The 24,506-nt window shown below is 43.0% G+C and overlaps 1 protein-coding gene across 1 annotated transcript in view; it reads right to left on the bottom strand.

Annotated features, from left to right (window-relative positions):
- Positions 1–23,212: 23,212 nt before the first annotated feature.
- FAR1 (fatty acyl-CoA reductase 1) overlaps positions 23,213–24,506 on the bottom strand; it is a 73,934-nt gene continuing 72,640 nt past the window's right edge. Inside the window, exon 12 of the mRNA XM_036257927.1 lies at positions 23,213–23,489. Coding sequence (XP_036113820.1) covers positions 23,327–23,489 — 163 coding nt within the window. The 3' untranslated portion in view covers positions 23,213–23,326. The remainder of the gene's footprint in view (positions 23,490–24,506) is intronic.

Raw genomic sequence — 24,506 nt, 5'->3', positions numbered from 1 at the left:
TGAGGTCATCGATGGGAGACCAGGGGAGGGATCCCAGCGGTTTGGATCAGGGTGAGGGCATAGCAATGTGCTGGTTGGATGGACCTGAGCTCCATTTGGCAAGTAGCACTGGTGGGATGTGTGGTGCAGGAAGGAGATCGAGGCCCTGATTCCCAGAGCGAACACGCTGCGTGGGGAGTGGCACCGTTTACTGAGATAAGGAATGCACGGGGAAGAAAAATTGAGGGTGAAAAGGGGAACTAAAGAGTGTTGACTTGAAACAGCTGATGTCTGCACTTGACTTTTATCCGCGCAGGGTCACAGTGTGTGCCCTTAGGGAAGTGCGAAGGCAGGCAAGAACTGAAATCCTGGCTCCAACACCTACTTGTCGACCTTGGGCAAAGTGAGCGACCGCTTGGTACAACAACTGATTACTCTGCAGGGTTAAATGAAATAGTGAAAGGAATGGGAATGCCTGTCTGGGTCCACAAGTGAAATTAGCTAACACTTTACCCCAGCATCTGTCTGCTGGGAGGAGGAGCCTGTGGGCGGGGACAGAGCCCCCTGGGGGAGAGGAGGGAAGGTGAGAACCAAGGTGGGAGAAGATAACGCTGACAGGTCCCTGGTCTGTTTGAGGGACCGGTTTTGAGTCATCCCCAACCGGGGGTGGGGGATAAAGGGTAGGATGTGGTGGCTGGGCAAGGGGCAACAGAGTCACCTTGGAAAGTGCGGTGAGGGTGAGGAGAGGGCGGGGATAGGACAAGAAGTGGAGGACACTTTGTGTGCGGCTTCAAGAGTCAGTTGATCCAACATGACTCAGAGTTGGGGAGGGGAACCTTCACACCACACCTGAACCCCCACTGAGGGCTTAGGGCTCCTCCACGAGAGGACAGGCAGCTGCACCTGACAGAGCTGTGCATTAAACCAAAGGCACCGGCAGCAGGCACAGGATGGCTCGCAGGCACCAAACTGCATCGGGGATCAGGAAATCATGAATGGACTCGTCCTGAGCACAAGTACCAGAAATACCTGGGAGTGACTTTGAGACCATCTGGGACTCCTATGTAAGCAGATGGGACTCACAGCAATCAAGATGTGAGATTCAGTGTTAATTCGATCATAGTTTACACTATCAGGCTGGTGCAGCCAGATCTGAGTTACCAGGAAATGGTAGGTATAGCCTATGTGGCCCCCCCACCCATTCCTTTGCCCTTTTTACAATAAAATTCCCTCTAGCCCAGATCCCACTATTTTTGTGCTTCAGTGAGAACCCTCATTATTTTACCTCCAGACATTATCTTGCCTGTATTCCCTCCATGTTATACTACGCATAATGTGCACATATGTTCTCTGTTGCCTGGCAACATGCGAGAAAGCTGATATATGAGGCTGAGTACACAGAAATGATGATGTAAAGCTATTCATTCAGCAAATATTTGTCGCATATGTGCCAGCCATTGTGTTGCTTCCAAATCAAATGGTATATTTATTTCAAAATAAGCCTTATAATAGAACTGGTATATCTAGTATATATTTTTTCCTTCTCTATTAAGCTTTTTGCCTTTCATATGAGATTTTACTATTGGAATAACTAACATTTACCACTGATGTCAAAGCGTGCATACACACACACCCCAACATCTTAACCACTGCTGGCTAAACATCACAATAGCATGCCTTCTTGCTTTCAAATGTTAGTCACTCTTAAAATTGTGGCTGGACAAGCTGCACCTCAAGTGGGTAATGAGGAGCATAACCTGGGTGCAGACATAATGCTAGAAAGAAGTGGTACAAAAATAACTATGTCGCAACAGCTTGACCCCAGTTGGAAAGAAAAGAGATATACCTGAAATAGCTACATTTCCCCAAAAGGGACAGGCCCCTCCCACATGCTCAGCAGGACTACCTCCCTGGCCCCCTTGTGGAGGGATGGGGGCCTGTGACAAGTTTGGTGTTACTTTCAGGCCAATCATTTCGTTGTCCCTGCATGACCTTCCAGAACCCTCTTTCTCTTTGGCACAATGACCAGCATTATTTGAGTTGTGGCCACTCCCTCATTTTGGGTCCCTGAGTGTTTACCTTGAACAGAGCCCTCTGCCAACCTGTCATGGACACGTTAGCAGGAATGAGAAACAAACCTGTTCTGTTTTGTTTTTAGCCACTGAGTGTTGGGGGTTCTTACCCCAACATAACCTGGGTTATTCTGACTGAACCGCTAAAAGGATGGACTGGCCTCACTTCTAGAGCACTGGAGAGCATGGGGGAGGATATTAAAGAACTGAGACTCACAAATGCAGTGGCACTTTTTTAATGGTGTTCCTAAAACTATGGGCCACCAAGCTTGACATTGACTCTCTACAAGAGTCTAGAAGGAAAAGGTAAAGAGAATGGTCTGCGGACACTTAAAACAGAAAGCAGAGACCATAAGGAGTCAATGTGGTCCAATGACCATCGCAACCAACTGATTTTCGTTAACTCTGCAGGCAGGTTCCATATCAGTCAGAGTGTTGGCAGGTAACATAGTGTACTCAAACTAGAATGTCTTTCAAAGGGAGCTTTATAAGGACCTGTGCACAGAGACTATGCACAGGATATACGGAAACACAAAGAATTGTATAGTACCCTGGGCTGGGAGTGTGGGGATGTTACCACCCTGAGCTTGGAGGGGGGAGAGTGCAAACCAGGAGACAGAGTGACTGTATGCAAGCCACACCATCTTTGCTAGAGGGACTTGGCCAGCCTGAAGTAATCTTGTATTAAGGGAGCTTGGAAAATAAATACCCCAAGTCATCCTTCTCTTTTTCTCCAAGTTCTCGTCTCCATTGACCAACCCCACTTGGACCTCCAACTAGAGGGCAAAGGAGCCATCGATGTAGCCCAGATCAGTCAGCCTCCTGGGGCACAGAACAGGTGAAGAAGGTTGGAAAGCAGATCTGGAGGGAAAACAGAAGATATCCAGCTGAGAATTATTAGGGAAATTAAATATACCTGATGTACCTGGACTTGAGTGATGTATTTGACAAAGATTGTTAGGAATTTCTTAAAGAAGCAATATAGGTCATGCCCTCTTCTATGCTCCCATAGCACTTTGCACGGATGTCCTGCAATGGACAGTGGTCAATGTAGTTTTCCCATCACGCTTCCCCATCTTTGCTGGCAGCAGCACCCTCATTTTTACAAGGAACTTGCCCCCATCTCTGTGTTTTGGATGTGGTCAGTTGCAATACCTTGTCTTCCCCTATCCCCAACTCCGAAGGGCAGGCATCTGAGTTAGTCAGGCCAGAGTCCTGGGAACAGTTCTGCCGAAACCAGTGAAAAGACGCTGTTTTGCCTTTGGTCACAGTGCTGGGAAGATGCAAGTTTGGAGCAGTGGACAGCCACCTGCCCTGGCTCGGCAGAAGCAGCTACTCACTGTAAGAGAGTCTGTGTTCCTCATGCGAAGAGAGGCAGAAAAAAGAGAAATCGAAAAGATGAGGAAAGATCAGATAATATTGTCTGCGTTTCTGGATTAAACTGTTCCTGAGGTCCATCACCTCTACATTTCTCACTTACATGGTCCCCTCCACTACCGTTTACACTTTTGATAGAAGTAGATTTATTTTGTTTACAACAGAGATTAATCTACCTGTATTATAGAGCTTCCAACATTAACCTCATAGTGTTATCAAGAGTTATTTATTATATTTCAATCCAATTAATAAAGGCTAGTATAGTGACACCATCAACTACTGTTGTTGAGTGCTCAGTAAATGTTCAAGAGATGAACAATTGTCACCAGAGTAAATGAAAGCCTTGTCAAAGGCAGGGCAGGGCCCAGCTGAGGCTACATAGTCCGGGGTCCTACTCTAGGAAATTCAGGTCCCGCCTGCCCCATCCCCCACACAGCATCTGCCACGAAGGGGGAAACCGAAGGAGGAACAAAGCAGTCCTGTCAGTTTCTTCCCTCTTCCTTGTTCCACTGCCTTCTGCTCATTCAAGCTGCAGTCTGGGGCTTTTCCCAGGTCACTTGTATGGAGGAGCTACGGGTTTGAGGAAAAGGGAAGGCCTTCCATAGTTTTAAGACAGCCTTGGGACCCTCTGGGGGGCAGGTAGCAAAGTCCTGGCTCCTTCCCTCATGGAGTACCTCAGTGGGTTTCTAAGGAAAGCCCGCCCGCGGGGCTCCCCCACTGCACGGTCCTCCGCGGCGAGGGTGCCCACTCTGTGACTGCTCACACTGGCCCCTCAGCCCTGCCCCTTTGGTACATTCCACGCAACCTCTCTGTACTGGCTCTGGGTCCACTGGGTTGGCTCCTTCAAAGTGTCTCATGTCCCATGAGAACATGCCCTTTGCCCTGTCAGAAGCACAACCCACTTTATTTACTCTGCCGCCCTCTCTCCTGGCTGACATCAAGTTCACTCTTTGGCTTTTCCAGCCCCAGCCAGGCATGGACGCTTCCAGGCATGGCTCACACTGGAGGAAGGGGACGGCCCTCCTCTCCTCCGCAGGTAGGAAAGAACTACACAGCACTCCAGAAACTCTTTTCCAAGACAGTCCCACCCCTGGCCTCTTCCTCCAAGCCCTTCCTCCTCTTAGAAACGGTCTAGACAGAGATGGTGGGCTAAAACCCACAAGCTGGCTGCAGAGTTCCAGGTAGCAAGACCTACCTACATGGCCAAATTCCTTCCTTAGAAGCTCACTGTCCGGTATGGCAGCCACGAGCCACACGTGGCTACTGAGCGCGTGACTTGCGGCTGCCTAAGTGGAGGTGTGCCGCGAGTGTAACCGTGTAACCAGCACACCAGCTTTCGGCAACTTCGAGAGAATAAAGAATGCAAAAGTACCCCATTAGCATTTTTTACATTCATTAGGTGTTGAGACAAGTATTTTTTATATATTGGGTGGATTAAGTATCTCGCTGAAATTGTTTACCTCTTTTTCTTTGTTTCAAAATGTACTATACAGCAGTAAGAAAGAAAGATCTCTTATCCTTTGAGACGACATGGAGGGACCTGGAGAGTATTATCCTCAGTGAAATAAGCCAAGCAGAAAAAGACAAATACCACATGATCTCACTTACATATGGAATATAATGAACATAACAGTCTGAGGAATACGGTAGACCCAGAAACATGGAAGTAGGGCACAGACTGACATCCCTCAGAAGAGGGGGGGCGGGGGGGGGAGATAAACCACAGAACTTATATGCATGTAGCATGACCAATGGACATGGACAACAAAGCCGGGGACGGGGCGGGGGTGGGGTGGGGAGGAGGGTGCCAATGGGGTAAAAAAGGAGAAATATCTGTAAGAAAAAAATAAAAAAATAATTTTTAAAAAAAACAAACAAAAAAACACAAAATGTGACTGCTAGAAAGTTGAAATGACAAAAGTGGCTCACATTACAGTTCTCTGGGAGAGCGCTGCTTTAAATGCATAGGTGTGCCTCAGGGCCCGGCCCCGAGTCTGAGCCAGAAGTCCCGTTCAAGAGCGTTACGAGATGTCTGTAAATCCCATAGGCCTCTGCCTGGCACATGCCAAGCACTCAGTAATTAGGGTAAGGGACAGACTGGAGGTGGAAGAAGAAGTGTTCTTTTTGTAGTAGTAGCTGGTGTTACTGATAATGATTCCTCTCCCTTTACCCGCCGGTAAAATAAGAATCTTTGTGCTGCTGACTTCACAAGGTTGCAGTGCAGGTTGAGTGAAGCAGTGTGTGTGATTTAAAAGCTCTTTAAGCTGCAGAGAGCTGCATGAACGGTGGCTGTCATGGTGGCAATAACCATGGTGGCTGCAGTAGTATCCTTGGCTCATGCCAGGAGAGCTGCCAAAACCAGCCTCAGGAGCCCCGGGCCCGCCGCGCTTCCCGGGGGCACCAAAGCCGAGCGCTGGGTCACCGCCAGGTGGCAGTGGAAGCCAAGCTGCGCCCCCGCCCCCCTTCCCTGGAGCGCAGCCCCGCCCTGCGGAAGACCTCTGCTTCCCCAGGACCCCAGGGCAAAGCTCCTTTTTCGTCTCAAGCTTGACATTAGGCACTGTGATGCATACAAAAAACGCTTGTTAGACATGGTCCAGCCGTTCAGGAGCTGCAGCGTCAAGAAGGAAATGGACCCCAAACCCGTCCAATGGTGGAGATCCCTGCTTGTCAGAGGGAGGGGCGGCTGCCTGGCGGGACCTTCGGGAGTTTAGGCGAGGCTTCCAGAGAAGTGACCTTGAGCTGGGCTTTCTTGCTGGAGGGCTTCCCTTGGCGAAGTGGGGATGGAGAGGGGCATTCCAGGCAGAGGACCCAGCAAGTGCAAAGAACACCTGGTGCGTTTGGAAATGAATGGTAATGGGGCGGCTGCGAGTGGAGGCCAGTGAACAGTCCAGAAATGTGCGGGGCAGTCACGTATAATGAGCTGTCTGGCTCTGCAATGGCAGTAGCAGCCCAGCTGAGAACTGATCGTCTGGGTGGGGAAGGGGAGTTGGACGTGAGATGTAAGTGGAGAAATGAAGGAGGGCAAGTTGAGAGGGGCCTGGTGGCTAGACTCTGGGGCTTGGGCCCTCCTGCAGATGACTCAGAGCCACTGAATTTCTTCCCATCTCCAAGGAAATGGCTCCCACTGTCTCTGAAACCCAGCAGAGCTCTGGAGAGGCTGTGGTGAAGGTGCTCACACGGTGCCCAGGTGTGCTCCCGAGGCTTACCCCCTCCCCCAAGGGCTTTTGCTCAGATTCCCAGGCGTCCTGTCCCCAACATGATGCCACCCTCCTTGAGAAACTCCAGGCTAAGTGTGGACACAAGCAGGCACTTATAAAACAATTGCCAAATTGAGTTCACTTCCAAGCCCTGTTGCACCAGCTCCGTGAAGGCAAACCCTCATTCCACGTTGCTCTTGTGTGTTAAGTAAAGGCGGCGCCACTGCGTTGTCTGAGCCTGTCTGAGGGTCTCCATCCCAGGGAGATGGCGATAATAAGAGCTAACATGTATTACGCAAGCTACTTGGAGTCAGGCATTGTCCTGGGTACTTTACATACACGATTACATCTCATCTGCACAGCGAATCATTTTACAGGTGAGAAAACCAAGGCCCAGAGAGTGTAAAGGAGCTGCCTAAGGTGACCGAGTAGCAGAGCCTGGCTTCCAACCTAGATCTGTCTGACTCTAAAGGCCTTTGCTCTTTCAGAGCTGTCAGTGGGTTTTGCTGGAGTGGAAAACGCAAGGCAGGGAGGGAGAGGGGGAACCAGAAGAGTCAACAGGAACCAGATCAAGTATGGTTTTACAGACTACACTGAGGAGACTGTACTTTAAAGCAATGGGGAGCCATTGAAGGCGTCTAGCTGAGGAGGGAGATGATCAGCTGTGTGCTTTGGAAACATTGTTCTGGTTACGTAAAATAAATTTGAGGAGTGCCAGAGAGGAGGGTGTTAACCTACTCGAGCGACGGTTGGAGTGGTTGAGGTGAGAGGTGGTAAGACCAGAGTTGAGTAGTAGAAAGGAGGAGAGGGCAGAGGTGAAAGGGAACAGCTTGGGAGGAGGACCGAGGCAATTTCACAAGTAGAGGAGCAAAGATGACAGGTTTCTGACATGAGCGACTTCATGTATTGAGACCATTAACTAAGATAACCCCCCTTCCCCCAGGAGAAGGGAGAACTGGAACTTGGGAGAATGGCCAGTTCCTTTGTTGAAGCTGTCTATGTACATTGGGGGTTGACAGGCAGACTGTGGAAATAGGGATCTGGAGCTCAGGAGAGGTGTCTGAGGTGAGGACACAGACTTGGAATGATCAGAGAGGAACCCATGTTGTGGATGGATTGCTCCAGAGAGCGCCTGAAGGATGCTCTGTTGAAACAGAGCTTTTGTACAGAGAAGGCAAAAGAGTCCCGTCAGTAAAGGAGAACAGGAAAACCCACGGTATGACTGTGTTAGGGAAAGCCAAGAGAGGGAAAGAGTCAAGGAGAAGCAGCAGTCAGCAGTGCCGGCGGGCGCAGAGATTAAGTGAGATAAGCACTTGCTGACAAGGACCCACTGGCTGTGACTAGCTACAGTGCAACATGCTGAAGTGTGGGTGACAAGGGAGGTCATTAAGAGAGACGAGAAGACCACTCTTTCAAGACTGGAGGTGACAGGAGAGAAACTAGAAGGCACCAGTGTGAGGAGCCATCTCTGGATAGGGTACATTTGAGCAGGTGGCTAGGGGAAAGGGAAGTAAGCCGGCAGAGAAGGGGTTAGAGAGGATTACTGGTAAATAGGTGATCTGGAACAGTCAAGGGGAGAAGGGCACCTGAGGGGGCAGAGGGGAGAGATCTGGTCTTAAACCGGTGGAGATGTCGCTCCTGAGACTCAGGGAAGGGGGCAGCCCTGAGGAGTCTGTGAGCTGGGGGCCCTTGCCTGAGGCTCTCTGTTATTTGTGGGGAAGAGGTCCGGACTGATGTGGAACTTGTGGACATTGGGGGAGGCACCAAGTAAGCACAACAGGAGTGGGCAAAGCAGCTCCCCGGGGATGCTCAGAGGAGTGGGCTTCGTTGTTGTTTTAGTTTTCTCTGCAGCCTAAGTGCAAGAGAATTTGCTCCAGCAGAAAAACAACAGCCTGCGCGATCACACCAAACGTCTTTGTTCTTTCACTTTTCTCCTAAAGGCAAGTAAATGTCCTGAGGAACCTTAAGCTGCCTTTTTCATGCCAATAGTGAGCAAGTGCCAGGACTTTCATGGAAAACCTGCAGTTGCCCAGAAATAATATTACTGCTGAGGCTTCCAAAAGGCCTCCTCACGCCTCTGCTCCACCGCCTCAGGCCTATCAGGCAATGCCTACTGACACCAGACCTGGCTGAGACACCAGACTTTCCAAAGACCGTCTTTCCTCACAGCATGACTAGATCTGCACGTGTGAGAAGGTGGCATAAGCCGATAGGTTTCGGATATGGGAACCATGTCTCTGCAACAAGCAGAGAAAGCATTTCCAGGTTGAAGAGTACTATAGAAGAGTTTGGGGCTTGCCTCAAACTCCCCAAACAGCAGAGGCCTGGAAAACCACAGCTGCAGCTCCATGGCAGGTCTGGGGTACCTCCCTTCATCGGGAGGGTCACTCATGGGTTCTGTCAGCCTCCCCTCTGCTGGCCAGACCCCTCCGCTGAGGGTCAGAGTTGGCTAAGGGAGAGCCTCCAGGGCAGGTGCCCATTTCAGGGCTGATCTTCCTCTTTCTCATTCACTGTGACTTTCTCTCTTTGAAGATCTTGATGGGCAAGCCCTCCAGTCAACCCCTAATCCAGCCTCCTCCTAGGTCAGCCCTGGTTTGGGGGCAGGGATGGGGTGGGGTAGGTAATAGGAGCACAAGGGTGTGAGTAAGGAACCACCAAGTAAGCTCATCTGAGAAAGAATATTTAGAAACAGTGCCCTCCCACCCCAGGAAGAAGTTGACCTTCTCTCTCCACTGTGTGAATCTGTGTCCCTCCTAACCTGTCACAGACACCTGGTCCCCACTGCATTCCTACCTCTGCCCAGCCCGTTCACTCACCCCTCCCCCATTTCTGGATTTACTGCATTTTTTCCAGTCTCTCAAAGCTCCACTGTATCCTGTGTCCAGACATCAAAGGGGTTTGGACCAACGGGACTGTCATTGAGCACCCAGCCTACTCTGTGCACCCCAGGCCCAGGCCTAGACTCTTCCTTTGGGAACCATTACCAGCCCAGCCTTGCTCATGGCCACATGCAGGTACTTTCCCCTGGGGGCTGGCTTCTCAATGCCTCCCACTTGCCAGACACCGGCTCTGGGCCCAGAAGGAGTGGAAATGACGGCTAGCTGAGGCCCTCTTGCTGTGGGTCCAATCATCTGCTTGAGTCATTCTGAGGGCTTCTGTGCTCCCTGTGGTATGTCCCCCATTGACTTGGAGTTTCTTGAGGACAGAGGTGTTGGAGCCACAGCTACCTTATCAGCACCTGACCAAAAGCCTGGCACAGGGAACATTTGTAGGTAGATACATGGAGAGAGGGCAAAATGGACAGACATGTGGGTCAGAGCCCTTCCTGCCTACTGGAGTCTTCCAGGTGACCCCTGCCCTGCTATTCCGCTGAGGCTCCATGACAGTCTGGTCCTCACTCCTTCCGGGTATTTCAAGACATGAGTCCAGTTAGCTCCAGAATTTCTGACTAGAAGGAACTTTGGAAGGAGTTTATGCAAACCCTTGACAGGTAACAGGTACACTCTTGAAATATGGATCTGAAGCTCAAAAGTGTCTGAGTTGAGGTTATAGATTTGGGCTCATCACAGGTGAATTTATGCTTGTGGATGGGTCACTGCCAGCAAGTGTCTCCAGACTTCTTACATGAGAAAAATTAGCTGCAACCTGGGTTTTGGATATTTGTAGTTGAAAGTATTCCTGATACAGACTTGATGCCTAAACTGAAATGTGCGAGAGGAGCAAGAGCAGACAAAATTTTGCAGGTAGAGGAAGATCATGATAAAGACAAGAGAGATCAGAACCTTGGTAGAACAGCAGGTGGTTGGGGCACGAGAAGTAGGAGAAATGTGAGGGGTGAGAAGCTGCTGTCCAGGTCACAATGAGCCTTAGAAATTGTGTTATGCAAGACAGACTTGATCCTGGAGGCAGTGTACAGTGGGAGGTCATTATAGGGTTTTAAGTATGGGGGTTAACATGATCAGACTTGTAATTTAGAGAGATCGCTCTAGCTGCTTTGGAGATTAACCAGACTAGAAGCATGGAAATAAATTAAAGATGCCATCATAATTCAGATAAGAGAAATGCTAGTCTCTGAACCACAGTGGTAGTGATGAAGACAGAAGTACATTAGCATATTCCCAGTGTTTAGGGAATAGAATGAAATAGTCACCTGGTGACCAATGCAATATTTAGTGTAAGAAGAGGGAAGAGTCAGAATGATTTGTTTCTAGCTTACCTGGGTGGATGATGGATCTTTACTAATGGGACACAGGAAGAGAACTGGGGTGCAAGGGGTGAGAAAAAGGGGTAACAGGTATAAGAAATAATTTCCATTTGGACAGTCTTGAACATTTTCTTCCAGAGCTGAGTTGGCCTTAGTGAACAGATGCATTACATTAAAGTACTACCACTCTATTCCACTGTCTGACATACAATAAAACTCTGGTGTGTGTTTTGGGGGTGGGAGAAGACAGACTAGGTAGAAATAAGTGGAGTTTTTGGTGGCAAAGAATTTGCTTTCTGGATGTTGGTGGGCTGACCACCTCTGTTAATTTAGCCATCTGCTCCAGGGATACATGTGGAAAGGTGGGGATAATTCCCATGTAACAATGGCATGCCCACATCAGGTACCAATGGAAGTAGCAGCCAACTTGAAAAAGAAAGACAGTGTACAGTTTTTCAGGACCAGTTGGTGGGCTTTATTCCACCACATTTGGGGTCCTGACCCATGGAAGGTACCAGCACTGCCAAGCTGTAGACAAGGAACTATATCCAAGTCCCAACAGGAAACATGGCACACTGAGAAGTTTTGAGTTTCAGGAAGGGACTAGAAAAGCATGAGCAAGGCTAAGGCAGCCCACAAAGGACGGTGAAGGCCAGGCACAAGCAACAGTGGAAAGCACAGGGGAGGGGAGGGGGCGGTAACTGGACTCAGACAAATGTGGAGTTGTCAGAGAGAGCACCTACAGAAGCAGTGGCATATGGTAGAGGGACGCAACCACCGCCAAACCAGAGCCCAAGAAAGACTGAGAAATCAATGCTTCAGCTCTTGTCCTCTCCCCGTTCGCAACTCCTGCCAGTGCCTCTCATTGGGTGAACCCACCTGGAAGCCAGAGGGCAATGGAACCCAACGTGTCACCCACAAAGGTCAGCTTGCTGGGGCAGCGTGGACGAGAGGGCAGTGGGTCTGCAGGACCAGAAGCGGCACAGGAACCTTGCTCAGGGGAGACTGGGGATCTCCAAGTGAGGACTGAGAGTCAAAACTAGAAACTCAACTCAAATGAAACTAGAAAGTTCTAGCCAAGAAAAAAGGAGACACAAGCCTCATTTTGTGAATGCATTGGCTTAAACTACAATGAAAAAAAATAATTTAGGCCTAGAAAAACAAAACAAAACAAAACTGACCACTGAATGAAAACACTGTACAGCCCTGGCCGGTTTGGCTCAGCGGTTAGAGCGTCGATCTGCGGTCCAGAGAGACGCAGGTTTGGTTCCTGCTAAGGGCCCGTACCTCGGTTGCAGTTTGTCCCCGGCCCTGGTTGGGTCGTGCGGGTGGCAACCACTTGATATGTCCCTTTCATGTCAATGTTTCTCTGTCTCTCTTCCTCCTCCCCCCGCCCCGCCACTCTATCTGAACAAGAAATGGAAAAATGTCCTCCAGTGAGGATAAAAAAAAAAATCCAGGGGTGAGGATTAAAAAATTAAAAAGAAAAAAGAAAACATTGTACATTCTCCTTTGGAAACAAGGGTGAAGAAGTTGTACGGCCTGCCTGGAGCAGCAAAGACCCCAATCTAGATCTAAGAATCTGTGATTTAACCATCTCCAAACCCATGTCTCTAGTTTCTAGTTGTAAGCAAAACTCTTCTGAAGATTTGTTATTGAAGGAGCCTCGTTCAAATAGAAAGGTTTTGCATGTACTATGTATGACGGTAGAATGGTTTCCCTTCCATTTCGGTTAAATGGGAATTTGTTTCTGGACAGTTTAACTCTAATTACAGGCCACTGCTCGTCTTGTGCCTTCAATTCGTCAGGGTTGAGAACTACAGGGCTAATGGAATATGAAATGCTCTAGGAGCCAAGTGATATAAATAATTAGGAAAACTGACAGTTTTGTCTAACGCTTATCTTTTTAAATACAAGGAAGAGGAAGGGAACTCTCAAAATGTTCTTGGAACACAAATGGGGCTCTAAATCTCTCAACTCCAGAAAAAACAGACTGGTATTTGCTTACCAACCAATCGGATACAGATCACTGGGGTAGAGAAAGAGGGCGAGTTGCCTCAAGGTGTGGCTAAAAACAAAACAAATCTGTGGACATGGATGATTTGGGAACAGGCCATCTTTAAAGAATTCTTCTGCTCATGGGTGAAATGAGAAAGTGGAAGTTTTGTTCTCGAGTGGGGAAGTTTGAAAAATGCTCATTCTACTCCAGTGCGCAAGAGCTGCTGGTTGCAGAAAAGCCAGTAGAGATGGGTGCTCAAAGTGATAAATATTAATGTTGCAAAAGGAAAAGGGAATGGGTTTTTAATACTTTTATTCAAAATGTTCAGAATTTGTATTTCTTAATGATAAAAAATGTGATAGAAATATTAGAAATAGGAAAATCATAGTGGAAAATCGGAGGCTATAAATTGGATCACATTAATAGAATTCCAAGATACTTCATTCCATGGTTTGGGACTTTTTGGTGATTTTGAGGGAATAGTCACTGAACACTTACTATGTGCCACACATTTTGTATTCATTGTGTCATTTAATCCTTACACCACCCTCCCAGGTGGGCATTTTACAGATGTGGAATCTGAGGCTGAGAGGTTAACTGACTCATGCATGGTTACAATGGTTACACAGCTGGTTAACTGGCAGTCGATTCATACCTAGTCTCAGCAAAACTAACGTTCTTTCCAATTCTGCTGCTCTGTCCTTACGGAAGTTTGGTTAAATTCGTATGTTTTAATCGTAGGAGTGACCATGCACTAGTGCTCTGCAGCCTCCATGGAACAGTATGTTGAGAGATGCAGATACAGAACACTCATTTACAAAACCATCAGGGTGTGCTTGTGCTGAAATGGCAGTGCAATTTGCTGGAAATTGCTAAGGAATTGCAATTTTGCACATTTCTGTCACCTGTTTTGTCTGTGTAAAAAAAAAAAAATCTAACATTTTCTTCCAAGAGTGGCAAAAAACTTCTTGAAAATAGCCATTTCTTGAATTACCCCAAGCATGTCAAACCACCCACAAGGCTTGTCGTATACATGTACATGTGCCTGGTCTCCATCCCAAATGTCTGCTATTAAAAGGCACCGCGTGGTACCTGTGCATTTCTGTGTGTATGAAGCTCCTAGATGATCCTGCTGCATACCACTGACCTACGGGAGGAAAAAGCAACCCTCAATCACTAAAATCAGCTGGGAAAGTTTTAAAATTCCAATCCCTAGACTTCTTCCTAAATCTAAATAATCAGAGACTCTGGGGGTAGGTCCTGGGAACTTCTATGTTTAAAGTTACCCTAGTAATTTTGATCACAGGCCAGCTATGGAAGCCCCGGGTTTGGGGTTTTTGATTGGAGCCCCAAATGAAACTCTGGGTTTGTAGGTCACCAAGGAATATGCTTCGTCCAGGGAGAAATGGGATTTTCAGTTTGCACTTTATTGATTTATGACCTGATTCTTTGAAAACTCTACAAGACTACGAAGAATATAAGTTCATCCGAGAACTCGTCCATTATTTTATATCTTCCTCTATTTCTTATTTCAATGTCCTGTAGTTTTCTACAAATAGGTCCTTTACTTCTTTGGTTAAGTATATTCCTAGGTATCTTAATTTTTTGGCTGTGATAATAAATGGGATTGTTTTTTTAGTTTCTCTTTCTGTGGGTTCATCATCGGTGTATAAGAATGCCATAGATATCTTGATGTTAATTTTGTATCCTGCTACTTTGCCAAATTCACTTATTAAGACTAGATTTTTTTTATGGAGTCTTTAGGGTTTTCTATGTATAATATTATGTGATCTGCGAATAATGACAGTTTCAGTTCCTCCTTTCCAATTTGGATCCCTTTTATTTTTTCTTCATGTCTGATTGCTGTGGCTAAGACTTCCAGTATTATGTTAAATAGGAGTGGTGAAAGAGACATCCCTGTCTTGTTTCTGTTCTTAAGGGAAATGCTTTTGGTTTTTGCCCATTGAGTATGATGTTGGCTGTAGGTCTTTCATATATGGCCTTTATTATGTTGAGATATGATCCCTTTATTCCCACAATGCTGAGCATTTTTATCAGAAATGGATGCTGGATTTTGTTGAAAGCTTTTTCAGCATCTATTGATATAATCATGTAGTTTTTATCCTTCATTTTGGTTATGTGGTGTATCACATTTATTGATTTGCGAATATTGTACCAGCTTTGCATCCCTGGGATGAATCTCATTTGGTCATGGTGAATAATTTTTTTAATGTATTGCAGGATCCGGCTTGCAAGTATTTTGTTCAGGATTTTGGCATTTATGTTCATCAGGGATATTGGCCTGTAGTTTTCTTTCTTTGTAGTGTCTTTATCTGGTTTTTGCATTAGTATTATGCTGGCCTCATAAAACAAGTTTGGAAGTCTTCCTTCTTCTTGAAGTTTTTGGAATAGTTTGAGAATGAGTGTTAGTTCTTCTTTGAATGTTTGGTATAACTCCCCCGTGAAGCTCTCCAGGTCTGGGCTTTTGTTTGCTGGAAGAGTTTTGATTACATCTTCAATTTATTTTGTTGTTATTGGTCTGTTCAAGTTCTCTGTCTCTTCCCAGTTCATGTTTGGAAGACTATGTGATTCTAAAAATTTGTCCATTTTGCTTAGATTGTCCAATTTGTTACTGTATAATTGTTCATAGTATTTGTTAACAACCCTTTGTATTTCTGTGGTGTCAGTTGTTACTTCTTCTCTTTCATTTCTGATTTTGTATATTTGGGTTCTCTCTCTTTGTTTTGTGGTGAGTCTAGCTAAGGGTCTATCAATCTTGTTTATCTTTTCAAAAAACCAGCTCTTTGTTTTTTGATCCTTTGAATTGTGTTTTTGGTCTCCATGTTATTTCTGCTCTGATCTTTACTATTTCCTTCCTTCTACTTGCTCTGGGGTTTTCTTTTTGTTTGCTTCCTAGTTCTTTAAGGTGTGAGGTTAGATAGTCAGTTAAAAAGTTTCCTTGTTTCTTGAGGTAGGCCTGTAGTGCTATGAATTTCCCTCTCAGAACTGCTTTTGCTGCATCCCAGAGATTTTGTCTTGTTGTGTGTTCATTTTCATCGGTTTCCAGGAAGTTTTTAATTTTTTCCTTGATCTCCTCAGTAACCCATTCATTGTTTAATAACATGATATTGAGGCTCCATGTGTTCAAATGTCTTTGCATGTTCTTTTTGCAATTGATTTCTAGTTTGATGTCATTGTGATCTGAGAAGACGCTTGATATGATTTCAATCTTCTTTAACTTGTAGAGACTTAGTTTGTGTCCTAACATATGGTCTATCTTTGAGCATTTCCTGTGTGCACTTGAGGAGAATGTAAATTCTGCAGTTTTGGGGTGTAATTCTCTTTAGATATGTATTCAATCCATTTGATCTAGTGCTTCCTTTAGAGTCTGTGTTTCCTTGTTAATTTTTTAGTCTAGAAGATCTATCCAGTGATGTCAATGGGGTGTTGAAGTCCCCTGCTATGATTGTATTGCTGTTGATCTCTCCTTTGAAGTCCCCCAGAAGATTTTTAATATATTTTGGTGCTCCTATATTGGGTGCATATGTTTACCAAGATTATATCTTCCTGTTGGATAGATCCTTTCAATATTATGTAGTGGCCTTCTTTGTTTCTAGTTATGGCCTTCATTTTGAAATCTGTTATCAGATATGAATATTGCTATCCCAGCTTTTTTTCCCTTTCCATTTGCTTAGATTTTTTTTCCATCCCTTGACTTTCAACCTATGTGAGTCTTTTGTTGTGGCGTGGGTCTCTTGTAAAAAACATATATGAGTCATGCTTTCTTATCCAATCAGCTACTCTGTGTCTTTTTATCAGAGCATTCAATCCATTTACATTTAAAGTGATTATTGATATGTACTTATTTATTGACATTTTTGTTTAGTGTGGTTATATTTTTCTTCTACTAATTACAGCTGTCCTTTTAACATTTCTTGCAGTGTTGGTTTGGTGCTAATGTATTCCCTTAGCCTTTTTTTTTTTTTTTTTTTTTTTTGTCTGGGAAGCTCTTTATTTGACCTTCTATTTTGAATGATAGCCTTGCTGGGCAGAGTAGTCTTGGATTCAGATCCTTGTTTTTCATGACCTTGATTACTTCATGCCATTCCCTTCTGGCCTGTAGTGTTTCTGTTGAGAAGTCAGCTGAGAGCCTTATGGGGGTTCCTTTGTAGGTAACCTGTTGCTTATCTTTTGCTGCCTTTAGTATTCTCTCTGTCTTTAATTTTTGGCATTTTAATCACTATGTGTCTTGGTGTGGGCCTGTTTGGGTCCTTCTTACTTGAGGCTCTCTGTGCTTCTTGAACTTGAATGCCTTCTTTCTTCTCCAAGTTAGCAAAGTTTTCTGTCACTATTTCTTCAAATATATTCTCTAACCCTTGCTCATTTTCTTCTTCTTTGGGGACTCCTATAATGCAAATGTTATGATGTTTCCAGTTGTCCCACAGTTCTCTTAAGCTGTCTTCCTGTTTTTTAATTGTTTTTTTCCTTTTGATTTTCTGATTGGTTGATTTTTTCTACCCTGTCTTCTAATTTACTGATCCGGTCCTCAGCTTCCTCTACTCTGCTTGTTAGTCCTTCCAATGTGTTCTTTATTTCTGCTATGTCGTTTTTCATTTTTACTTGGTTGGTTTTCAATGTTTTGATATGTTAACTTGTAGTGTTGATGTCCTTACTCATGCTGTTGAACTTCCTCCTGATCATGGCTCTGAACTCTACCTCTGATAACTTGCTTAATTGCATTTCATTTATCTCATCTTCAGTAGAGTTCTCTTGCTCTTTCATTTGGGATGTTTGTTTCACCATTTTGGCTATCTCAGTGGGTTTTGGGGCTGTCAAATTTTCCCTGTGGGTGTTGGTGTTCTGCTATTTGTGGCTCCCTCTACTGGGTTTGGGTGAGTGTGGGAGGACCCACATTAAATACCCCTGTCAAGTCTTACTTCCTTGTGTAGGTCTGCAAGCCCAGGAAAGGTTCAGTTATCCTCTTTTTGTCTGGAGACTATTAGTCTGTTTTACTCAGGGCCTTGGGTTTTAGCCCTCAGGACATGCAAAACTCCCTCAGGTGTTCAGCTAAGCAGATTTCCAAAGGATGGAGCAGATGCTTATTGTTAATGAGACTCAATTTGCATTTCTTTGGCTCTGTTGGGAGGGATTGACTCTCCAAGTCAAGGGCTGCTGCTTCTTCCCAGGGCTCTGGGAAGGGGCAAGGTGACCACTGTCCAGTGTGGCCATGACTCAGCACAACTCTGAATGCCCTCCAAGTCGCCGGTGTCCCCACAGAGTTCCAGTCCAGCCCACCCTCCCTCTGCCAGAGCCCAAGGTGAGTGGCTGTAGCTATTTAGTGCTGTGTCCCAACCCTCTGTGCTGTGGAGCCAGCTTGGGATTTTGACCCTGAGGCAGCTGCTCACAGCTAAAACCGCTGCTGTCTGTGGGCTCCCAGCCCCCTCTCACACCACTGCAGATCCTACCAGCCTCGTTCAGTGTCCCTGGGTATATGGTCTCTTGAGCTGCTTTTCTGTTGCTTTTTCCCAACAATTTGTCTTTATTTTTGTAATTCCAGTTTGGTCCTGGGAGATTGTCTGTGTAGATTCCATTCACTCCACCGCCATTTTCTCTTCTCTTTTGTTCTTTCTTTATATGTTTTATTAAAATTATGTTTCCTTACCTATGTTGAGTCATAAAATCCTGGAGGGTAGGCAGTGTTTCATATTCAGGTCTGTACCACCAAGAAGCTTAGTATGGTGAGTAATAACAGACACATCAACATATATAAAACACAGTGCCTAACCCAAAATAGGGACTCAGTATTTGTTGAATGGATAAATGCTGGGTTTTAGAAGTGAAGGACCCAGCCTGGCCAGTGTGGTTCAGTGGATTAAGCATTGTCCCATGGACTGAGAAGTCCTGGTTCAATTCCTGGTCAGAGCACATGCTCCGGCTTTGGGCTCGATCCCCGGTAGGGGGCATGCAGGAGGCAGCTGGTTGATGTTTCTCTCTCACATTGATGTTTCTATCTCTGTCCCTTCCTCTTTCTCTAAAAAAAATAATTCAAAAAAAATTTTTAAATAAATAAAAAGATATGAAGGAGCCAAATAAAGACATTTTAGCACAACAGCATGTCAGAGAACCTCTCTGAATAGGCCAGAAACACTTATGTTCCCAAGTGACAAGCCATAGAGTGTGGTGGACAGTGTATGTAGTAAGCTTTGAAGTTAGACTGAGTTCAAATCTTGACTCTGCCCCTAGCAGTGTGACATGGGGTAAGTTATTAATATCAACTACCAATTATCAACCTATAAAACATGGGTAGTAAAAGTGCCCTCTCCTCAAAGCATTTCTCTAAGGCACAAATGAGTCAATACATATAAAATGCTTAGATAGAGGCTGGCACAAAGTAAGTGATAAACCAATAAATGTTCACTAATGTTACTTCTACAATGTACAAGGTACAAAGCAGGTTGGCCTCTCAACAAACCAACAAACAAGTGGGGAGAAGTGACAGGAACCTGTGAAAGATGCAACATAAAGCAGAAAATCAGGTACTGAATGTCAAACAATGAAGTACTGATGAAATATATGCACAGTATCCTGGGACTAGTTTAAATAAAATTACATTCATCTATATGTTTATGTTCAGGTGTTTGTTAAAATTAAAACCAAAAAAACAAGGAAGAGAAGGGGAGCAGGGTGAGGGTATCTCCACCCCTGTCTTCTCTTGTATAAAATTACAGGTACTGTCTGTGATCTGTGACCAAAAAAAGGGGGAGACATTTATAGTCTTATTCGTTTGAGTTCAAACCTACTAGTAAAGATACTAAACTCATACTTATCGCTTTGTTTTTCTACATAAATGTTCTTGACAGCCATCAACTTGCAAAGGAGCACATCAAACTTAACTAATGTTACTCAAATTTTTCTTTAATTAAGAAAAAACAAAGGAATTATTTAACAATTTTGTACAACTATGCTCAATTGACAAAGATGATTTGTTTAGGAATCTTAAGGGTAGCAGAGATATATTTAAAAAAGACAAATTCATTCTAAGACTAGAAAATGCTTAAAGATAAAAATATTAATTCAATAAGAAAATACTTCATATTTCTTTTATCAGAGACTACTCATTTAATTAACTCATTTCTATATCAAGTTATGCAGCACACATTCCTGTCTCTAGTTTCTCATGCAAAAAGTTAAGGGAGTTTTTCTCAGAATAGAGCAAGTCAGTGCTAATGGTTTTCAGTCAGGGCTTGGAGTCAGCCCAAAAGCGAGAGCATGCTTGCCCATTCACACTCACTTGAATGCCAGCCTGATGCTTTCTCCTTTTACACAGTCAATCTCTATTACTAAAGAATGATTACTACAGTTACTCAATAGAAAGGTTACTGTAAGTGAACCTAAAAATAGAATGACATTCAGTGTGGAGAGTATCTGGAATCTAATGACACCCTGGCAATCTCATACTGATTTTAGAAAACACAAGAACCATCTCATTCAACTCAGCTATACATAAAAATAATAGTTTAACAAAAAGTATTCAGCCTATTTGTTTCCCCTAAAATGCTAAGAAACTTGGGATTAAATAAAATTAGGATACAAGAAATAATGAGTATACCTGAAAAGAGGTAAGAAGTGTAAGTGAGGACTGCTTCCTGTAAGCCTAACCACATTATCTCACTGGCAATTTTCAGAATAATTATTGTAAAAATACAATAAATACTATAATGGAAATATAGGGATTCATTTATTACTTTTTGGTTTACAAACAAAGGCACCCAATAATGCTTCTATTTACTTTGTATAGAAGATTATCAATTTACATTTAAAACAAAAAGCAAAAAACCCTGAACCAGTTCCTATAGACCAACACAAAAAAGGGGAGAAATAAGATTTTTTCCCTCCCTGCTTCCAAGCTTTATTACAAAAATTCAAAGAATGTTTATTTTATACCATCCTTAAGTCAAAGAATGTATTGCCATGCTTCTCTGCATTGAGTTTTAGGACATATTAATGTTGCCAAGTCAAATTTAAATACAGTCACAATGACATCACAATTGACAAATGCATATGACAGAATTACCAGACTCAAGAGTGAACAGGGAAAAAAAATCAAATGTTTTACAATACAGCTTTACCAAATGAATTAAACAAAATATTTAAAGTTATTTAATTTAATAGGCTATCCTGTTAAAAACTGAGATTGTGTAGAAAATATAATCAAACAGAACTAAAAACCATTTCTAGCAAATGACAAATGTAAATGATTCCCAAAATCTGTAAGTTCGAGTTAAGCCTGAAGTCTAGTCAGTGGGGATTGGCAATCTATGTGGGTTTTATACTAATTTTAGAACTTTTAAGTTCCAGAATGACATGTTATTCGTTAGCTTTCTTTTGACAACAGAATTCTGTTAAACACACACACAAGATTAATGCAGTGGCCTCAGCACCCTACCAGATAGCATTTCTTTAAGTTAGATTATAAGAATAATGACATAGTTCAAAAGACACATATCCCATATGTATTTCACATGCCTGCTGAAGTTGTATCTGATTCTTTTTCAGGATACAAAGACAATTCATCTGATCCTCAGTATATTTGGCAGAAGTATAAAAATCATACAAATGTGAGCATGTTCTCAACACACTAGGGAAATGTACTTGGAGAGATGGAGCACTCGATGTACAGAGCACCTGTAGTCGATTACATGGGCCACTTTAAGTCAAAGGCATCGTCATTTATTCCATCCTTAGACACCGTCAAGGTCTCTCACACCTTATACAATGTGTGGTCCTAGACCAGAGACTTTAGTATCATTCCAAAGAATATATATGTATATATTTATATACATATTTATTTTAAAATAATATTTAAAAGTGTTACTACAGAAAATCTGGCTTCAACATGGAAGCATTTTTCCTTCTCAAGATTATACACCTGCATGGAAGAAGGTGATTTCCTTTACATTTAGTTTTTTTCACAATAACAAAATAAAGTTCTTATACATTGCATTTAAATTGACAAAGAAAATTAAGATATAAAGTTCTATGTAACTTTTTGTATTGTGAACTGACCTCATTCAACATTCAAAACACACTGTTTGATGATTTAAATATAGTACAATTTGATCAGCTAATTTAAAACATGTTATGCTGATCAATTTGTTAAACCAAATATATGTTAAAACAGTAAGGAGAATTAACTACTATTAAGGTTTAAAGGGAATTATAATGTATCGCTAAAATGCACATTAATTTTCTTGCTATTACTTGTTTCTATAATGCATTTCTTTCTAAAGCTAAAACCACATGCAGAAAAAATAAATGGTATCTTCAAACTCATTCAACAGTTTGCTATTTTATGTGGTATGTAAATAAAGTCCTTTATTTAATTTTATACACATTATTTTATCCATTATTTTATTTTTCTTGAAGGAATTCAGTTCTCAAGGTCAAAAGTTAATATGTGTTTACACACATATGAGAACATTTTCTTAATGTCTACCTGAAAATACATTCTTGCAAAATAATGCACTTTCAGTTTTCATGGGAAAGACAGTATAAGTCTTTTTAAAGTCTTATTTAAAACACTTATAAAGGGAGGAGAGTACAAGTATGGTGAATCCCTCCCCAACACCCCACTTCCCCCACCCCCCCATTTGCCAAAGTCTCAAGGAACCCTCCAGCTTCAAAACATGAACAACGTCTTACAGGATTCATTTCTATTTGGTCGTAATGTAGACAAGAAAAATGTATTCTTATTTTTTATGCTAATAGTCTTATTTAATTCATTTTAATTTTCCTTCAAAGAACACATAGCATATATTGATATAGATTTCCAAACCTATTTAGATCCAGTAGGATCTTTAGAATAATATATAGCCTTCTGATTATGAAAGCAACTGATTGCTTATAGGAAAATATGCATCAAACCTCTAATCAGAGAAAAGAAAAATGAGAACATGTCTTTCATGTCTGAGACCACTCAATAACTTATAGGATGATGTGAAAATAATTTGCCTATAATTTTAACAAAACTTCAACTGATGTAAAAATCAAACACTGAAGAATTAACTATCTAACAACTTAGCCAGTATTCCTGTCCAAATAAATGCTTTCCATTGTACTAAATATTAAAATTAGAAACTCACTATATGTTAAGGCATATATTAATTAATATGTTCCAGAATTGCACAGTTATACTGGTCAGTGTTCCCATATCCCCACTCCTACCCTCACCCCACCCCTTTTCCCAAGGAATCAAAATATTAAGTCATGGTGTTGGTGGCTATTGCAGAATTGAGCTGGCATACCACAGTGTGTTCACTAGATTTTTATGAGCATAAACATTAAAATGTTACATAAAATGTACCATAATTTACTCCATACTCTGGATCTAAGATGGTTTAATGTCTTGACAAAAGGTGAGATGACTTAAGTACATTTTACATTTTGTGCATTTAGACCACCACATATGCATAGATGTTCTAATGCTAAATTCTTGTCTTCAGTATCTCATAGTGCTGGATGCTTGGAAGTATGACAGAAACTTGTAACACAGACTAACCACAAAGTACCAGATGTTTCTCGCCATTTGTGATCTTGCAATAAAAATGCGCCAGATCAGAATCACAAGGATAGTATTGAAACCGTAACGTATGTTCCTCAACCTAAAAGCAAATCAAGAGACATATTAGACAATATTTTCTAGAATAAAATATTTTTGGATGGCACATAATTAATGCTCCGTTTTTTTTATTTATTTATTTATTTATTTATTTATTTATTTATTTATTTAATCTCCACCCAAGGATATTTTTCCATTTACCTTCAGATAGAATGGGAAGGAGGGAGAGAGGAAGAGAGAGAGAAGCATCAATGTGAGAGAGACACATAGACAGGCTACCTCCCGCATGACCCCAACCAGAGGGTCAGGGTGAACCACAACCGAGGCACATGCCCTTGACCAGACTTGAACCCGCAACCCATTGGTCTACGGGCCGACGCACCAACCGCTGAGCCAAACCAGTCAGGGCTAATGCTCTTTTTAACATAAAATTCAAATCCATATTAATTTGAAATTTATTTAAAAACTAACTAAAAGTCACCCGGCCAGTGTGGCTTCAGTGGTTGAGTATCAGGAGGTTGCTGGTTCGATTCCTGGTCAGGGCACATGCCCAGGTTGTGAGCCAAATCCCCAGTGGGGGCATGCAAAAGGCAGCCAATTGATGCTCTCTCTCATCCATGTTTCTATCTCTCTCTCCTTCTTCCTTCCTCTCTAAAATCAATAAAGAAAAAAAAAATTAAAGAAAAAAAAAAAAAAAAAACTAACTAAAAGTCCTTAATTAGAAAGTTAGCAAAAGTCAACCTGACTGTGCATATTCTGGACTGCAATCCATTAAACAATATATTACCTCTATTAACAATAAATAACCCAAAGTTCTTTTATAACAGTGTATTTGGGTGCAAATTTATTCATTCAACAAATACTGAGTATCCTTCCGTATGCCCAGTACTGTGCTAGGCAGCATGTACACTGTAGATAAAACATGTATGTCCTTTACGTGTTTGAAGCCTTTTCCTTTCTTAACTAAAAAGGTTTGTTCATTACATACATCATCCTATAGACAAAATAAACATTTTTGTGACATCTTTAGCTACTTACAAGTTGTCAGAAAAGTAAACTT

Source organism: Molossus molossus, unplaced genomic scaffold, assembly GCF_014108415.1.
Source record: "Molossus molossus isolate mMolMol1 unplaced genomic scaffold, mMolMol1.p scaffold_m16_p_13, whole genome shotgun sequence".
NCBI lineage: Eukaryota > Metazoa > Chordata > Mammalia > Chiroptera > Molossidae > Molossus > Molossus molossus.
Note: the sequence above shows the minus strand (reverse complement) of the source record. Positions and strands in the feature narration are given on the sequence as shown.